The sequence below is a fragment of the Adiantum capillus-veneris genome, chromosome 16 (genome assembly GCF_014529385.1).
Source record: "Adiantum capillus-veneris isolate H3 chromosome 16, ASM1452938v2, whole genome shotgun sequence".
Classification (NCBI taxonomy): Eukaryota; Viridiplantae; Streptophyta; class Polypodiopsida; order Polypodiales; family Pteridaceae; genus Adiantum; species Adiantum capillus-veneris.
In genome coordinates, this window is record NC_140946.1 from 45978436 (window position 1) to 45984641 (window position 6206).

At 39.0% G+C, this 6206-nt stretch overlaps 1 protein-coding gene across 1 annotated transcript; it reads right to left on the reverse strand.

The window, feature by feature from the left end:
- Positions 1–244: 244 nt before the first annotated feature.
- Positions 245–1213, reverse strand: LOC147438960 (uncharacterized). Its single transcript, XM_086484223.1, has one exon. The coding sequence runs from the start codon at positions 984–986 to the stop codon at positions 468–470; it is 519 nt and encodes a 172-aa protein (XP_086340349.1). The 5' UTR covers positions 987–1213; the 3' UTR covers positions 245–467.
- Positions 1214–6206: the final 4993 nt, after the last annotated feature.

The following is a 6206-nucleotide window of genomic DNA, read 5'->3' on the forward strand; positions in this document are numbered from 1 at the left end:
GAGAGAGAGAGAGAGAGAGAGAGAGAGAAGAACATGCTAATGATGTAGGAATCATATGGCAAAAACACCACAAACATCTATTTGACAAGTCTTGAACTTGTACATACGTAATGCATATAGGAGAAAATAATTTAGAATTTTCATGGTCTTTCAAAAGAACTCTTAAAGTGACATTTTTGTGGAGTCTTAACTCAAAATTTTGGATGTGGTAATAAGGACTCATGGACAAGTTGGGAAGAACAAAAGAATCAACAAAAGACTATGTCATTGAGGGCATTTGTGGGGTCATGTGGTTGCTTTTTACCGGGCATTTAGCCAGGTTTTGTGTAATTTCTTGTGTTTAATGGGTGAAAATGTTAGCATTAACTTACTCATAACGTATAGAAAATCTTTGAAAATAAAAAATCAACCCTAATGTGGGCCCCAGTCCAAAATCTAAAGAAATGAAAGAATGAAGGCTACGTGTGTCAACCATGGAAGCCGGTGGCGAGCCAGACAGCATTGCGGAGGTTGAAGAGGTCTCGGCCTTTGAGGGTTCTCCCGATCCCTGCTTCCAGCATCGAGAAGGCCAGAGCCCGCTGCGCATGCCTGCAGGTCACGTAGTATTGGCGATGGGGATGACGTGCCGCAAGCTCGTGATGAAGAACCCGCCTCTTCCTAGCTGTATTATTATTATATGTCCTGGCGCAGGCCACCGCCATTACTACGTCGGCACTCTCACTGCACCTCCACCCCCCTCGGTCTTCTCCATCATCTTCATCACTCTCCATCTTCTTTCTCCCAAGGGGAACGTCCATAGGCGCAGAACTTACATAAGCACATGGATATGGCGTACCTTCCTTCTCTGCATAATCAGCACAACCCACATGCGAATTCCACCCACTCTCCATACCCTCCTGTCCAATATCGGCCTCGCCTTCACTAGTATCCCTGCTGAAATTCTCCTCCATCGCCCACAGCACTTCCTCTTCAATGAAATCGCCCATAGTGGAGAGAGCGAGGGCGCAGAGATGGGTGAGAGAGAATGAAGGAAATTAAGCCAGCAAGAATTAGAGAGGAGGGCGAAAGCTTGTAGTCATTTATTGCTAGCCCTGCATAGGAGAGAATTCATGGTGGGCTGAAGCCATATATTACATTTGAGGCACCATGGCCCAAGCCTTGTAATTAGAAAAGGGCTGCACGCAGTGCAGCATATCTTGCTAGATGCAAGACGTGTGCTGCGAGGAAGAAGGGGCCATTGCAGCAGGAGATTCCATAATTTACATGCATTTTATTCGCTCCTTCCTTGGCTTGCTTCTTATAAAGGCAAAAAAGCCCACTTCCAAGAAGCAAACGTGTAGGATCTTCTTCAAAGTGTTCCCTCATCTTTCGAATGTTAAGGCTCGAGTAAAAGAAAGCAACCTTGTCTTGCAAGAAACACCACCCTTAGCTTCTACCCTCTCCTCAAGAATGGAAAGATTTGAAATATATTCTCTACGTGAAACAAATATTATACATTAGAAAGTCTCTATATCCCTATCCACAAAGAAAAGCTTGCATATATCCAATTCATCAAACTTGGCATAGCCACTAATGCTTGAAAGGAACAAACTTATCACAGTTTTCCATAACCTGAGACCCTGCGAACACGATCTTTTTAAATTAACACCATCATAGAAACTTTAGAAATCTTAACCTAATTTGAAAATCCATCATAAGGTTGACATTTAGCCTTACGATCACATCTTAATTCTTCTTAAGAAAATAAAACCTCTTTATATAATTGGGACTTATTAAGCATGCTTTCAAGAGTCACTTTCAAAAGCTTGGTAAAGACATAATAACGTGGTCAACCCTCAAAGTGTTGTGGAATTGACTTCTGGAATTCACCAATTCTCTAAAGTTTTGTTGATGGAAATTTTTTGGAAGATTCCTAGGCTTGAACGATTTGTATATAAAAAATAATTGCACGAGTCTTAAGTTTTGTCAAAGCAAAGAGAAGAGACCTCTTTCCATACTCAATGATCTATGCATACAGGAGCCATGTTGCTCTATCGCTCTAGGCTCTTCTTCTCAAAGCAAGATTTTTAAAAGAGATATGAGGCTCCATGCTCAGTCAAATATGCAACAGAAGTGTCAATTATGGAAAATTTGTTCTTCTTGCGATACATACAATTAGGAAGCTTGACATCTTTTTTCTAATTTAAACAACAAGCCACCTTGTGTATCTCATAGTTAAAATATCCGTCATTGAATCTATGCCAAAAATATAAAACTTGAAGCATCCCTGATCGCCCTCTTGCACGATGGAAAAGGTTAGAGTTGTAAGCTCGAGATTTCTCTACCTTTTCACAAACATAAAAAAAATGCTTACTTTGAACTATCATAGACTTTGTATGGTGATTATGACGAGACACATTATAGTTGGGCATATGTGCTTAGGTGAAACAGATTGGAGATAATGGAGATGTCATTACAAGAGGTTCTTCACACTTGTGACGACCTTAGCCACGAAAATACACGGGGATATTTTTATCCCCTGCGTCACTATAAGCGTCGCTATATGCGTCTCTATTCGCATTGCTATAGGCGTCACTATATAGAGACGAATATAGAGACATATATAGCAATGCAAATAGAAACACATATAGAGATGCAAATAGAGACATATATAGCAATGCAAATAGAAACACATATAGAGATGCAAATAGAGACATATATAGCGATGCAAAAAGAGATGCATATAACGATGTTACAAGTCCAAAAATAGCGATGTATATAGCGACGTCCGAGAATAAATTTTTTTGGTGGCAGGGCGTACATTATGTACCCTGCCACCTAATCAACCATTTTGAACATAAAATAATGATGCAAAACCGACAAAAGTATATCGAGAAAGTGAATTGACAAGAGCAATAAACTGACAAAATTATACACATCATAGGCAAAATGACTTGCTTGTTAAGCTTTGATCAAAATGTACTATCCACTCACAATTGTGAGTTTTGCAAAAAAAGAAAAAAAGCTTTGATCAAGATATACTAGCTACAACACAATAAAACTAGTGTTATCTAGCTATTGCTACTTTGACGTCGACTAATCGACGTCTCCTCGTGTTCCAACGATGTATCTGTCAGATTTTGCAAAAAAAAACAATAAGACTTTTTGCAAGTATATATTATACTTACAAAACAATCTAATTTTTAGCTTATCATTAAAATATAACAAATGTTAGAGTGTAAAGCTAAATACTAACCAAGCCGGAGCGAGAACTCAGAATGTCCATAAGGACATTTAATCCCTTTCTATCTGCATACTCGTCCTAGTACGGTGTGGAATCATGTCTAGCCATCGACCACTGCTCAAAACATACAAAAAAAACGTTATGTAAGAATTTAAAACTACAAATACCCATAACTACCAAACCTAAAGGGCGATGCAATAACACTTACAAAGTCAGCCTCAAATGACGCCCATCTGCCACTCCCCACGTGGTGCGAGCTCCCTGATTCTACTCGCGCTCTGGCTACCTCCTTTTGTTGCTTGCACTTGTTGGGATTCTCACGTGCTGCTTGCTTTGCATTCTTCTAATCTTCTTTGGCCAACCAATCTGGTCTGCTTCACCCATGATTTATTGCCTTTTGCACTTCAGAGAACTTGTGCTTGCAGTACTCGATCACGCATCCGCACCTTCAGCAAGTCTTCGTTGAAGCACTCATCTCCCGATTTGACATGGGAAAATCGTCATGCAACATGCTGATGACTCTGTCTTTTAATTCATTCAGCAATTCACTCTAGGTGTTTAGTATGTAGTGTCGAAACACCTAAGAGCAAAGGCCGCGCATGGGCGAGATCACCTTCTTGCTTCATCATCCAAGATGATGCTACCGCTGATGTCAATCGAGTACGGCAAGCCCTCACACCTGTGACGCGTGTGTTTGGGTAAAGGCGCTATGCCTTTGCTCGAGGCCAGACGTCCGATGTCCGGCCGCCCACCCGTCCACTGTGTGTACACACTTCCTTACTCTTTCTATAAACCTTCAAGTTGATGCATATAAATCTCTTCCTCGAGATTACTATGTAAGAAAGTTGTAATGACATCCATTTGATCAAGCTCCATATCTTCAGTGGCAACCAAAGCAAGCAACATTCTCAGTGTGGTCATCTTGACCACCGGAAAAAAGATTCCTGAAAATCTACACCATGTTCTTGCTTGAAACCTTTGGCTACTAAACGAGCTTTGTAATTGTCAATCTTCTTCTTCTAAACCCATTTACAAGGCAATGCTTTCTTACCTTTTGGAAATGGAACAAGTTTCCATGTTTTGTTCTTTGCAATACTGGACAACTCCCTCTTCATAGTATGTTCCCATTGAACCTTATCATTGGCTAGCATAGCCTCTTTGTAACAAGAAGGCTCACCACTATCTGTCAGCAAAACAAAATCCACACCTGGAACAAAACGTTTTGGCGGATGTGAGACTCTTTGAGATATCCCTGAGCTGATCAGAACTCATACTAGCCTATGTAGTAATTGGCTTGGGAGTTGTCTAGACAGGAGGTGATAAATCAAAAAACGTCACTTTTTGGAATTCAACCTCTTTCACTGGATATGTATGCATCTTAGCCTCATTAAAGACAATATCATTGCTACGGATCACTGATCAACTTTTTGGATCTCATCAACGATAGCCAAATTGACCATCTACACCATAGCCAATGAAGATGCATTTCCTGGAATTAGGATCTAGCTTAGCACGCAACTGCTTGGGTACATGTGTACAAGCTTCACAACCAAATTTGCAGAGTTTTTCATAAGATAATTTATGTCCTGACCATAACTCCAAAGGTATACGAAACTATAATGAAGCATGTGGTGATCTATTGATCAAGTACACGGATGTGTATAATGCTTCAACCCAAAACACTTGCAGTAAATTAGCCCGTGATAGCATAGACATAATCCACTCTTGGAGGGTCCTATTCATTTGCTCCACAAAACCATTTTGTGTAGGGGTATAAGGAGCTGTAAACTCACGCTTAATTCCCCTACTTGAACAGAAGTCTGTAAACTCTTTAAAGACATATTGTCCACCATTGTCTGAGCACAAAGCTTTCAACCTATGTTCAAACTAATTTTCAACACTAAATAAGAACTTCTTGAAGCAAGAAAGGTCTCATCTTTAGACTTCATGGCATAAACCCAAACATGTTGTGTTGCATCATCAATGAATGTAACATAATAGGATGCACCACCATGGGATTTAGAAGACATAGGCCCACATAAATCACTGTGCACAACCTCTAAGGGTTTTCTTTCTTTGTCAAAAGAATGTGTAATGGCATTGACAATTAAAACTACTTAAAAATCATTTCAACTTGAAAAGATAACTAGAAGTTACAAACAATACTAAAACAACGTTGTGCTGGTGAACAAAAAAGATCCAAATGTATATGTTGATTTCATTTTGATCCTGGATTGTATACTATTATTAAAAGCTATAAACTTGTAAGTATATATTTAAAAAAGTGGCTATGAAGTTCTATTTGCCCGTCTATCCCATGCACAACATTTCACAACCTAAACTGTATGAAAAAACGGGTCCTGTTTGTGGCTTTTTTCAACTTTTTGCAGCTATACCACTCTAGAATTCATGTTTGTGAGGTCTATAATGCTAGAGAACTATCTTTAGTAGTCCTCAACATGTCATGATGCTTCTAGGGAGAAATAAATGTTAAAGTTGTAAGTTATGACCAAATTACAAAAATTGTCAAATCCTGTTTTTTAGCCAATTTTAGCTCTTCTATGATTTTTTTGGTGGCTTTCATGATATCCAAATGCAGTTTTGATTTTCTATGTCGCATATTGTAACATAAAGCTAATATTCATTGAGTTTTGGGGCACCTAATACCCTATTTTGCATAGTAGACAACGATGGTTGATTTTTTCAATTATAGAAGAAAACAAAACATTCTAGTATATCAAGTACAGCTTTTTCAATATTGTTAGTTTCTTGTGACAACTACATGCATTTTGTAGGTAGTAACCATATCTAGTCATAAGGATCAAATTTGTCTAGATATTGAATAGTTTCTATGGGATTCTACAACTGATAATGTTGAACCCAGTTTTTTCATGTTTGCTGTATTTAGTACTTCATCTTTGCCCCCAAGATTCCCCTTGGTAAGAGATGTATTATTCTTTTGACATGCTCCATGGCTCCTTAT

Bases quoted from the DNA above. Each gene is read 5' to 3' on its own strand.
- LOC147438960 (XM_086484223.1), bottom strand. From the start codon at position 986: ATGGGCGATTTCATTGAAGAGGAAGTGCTGTGGGCGATGGAGGAGAAT.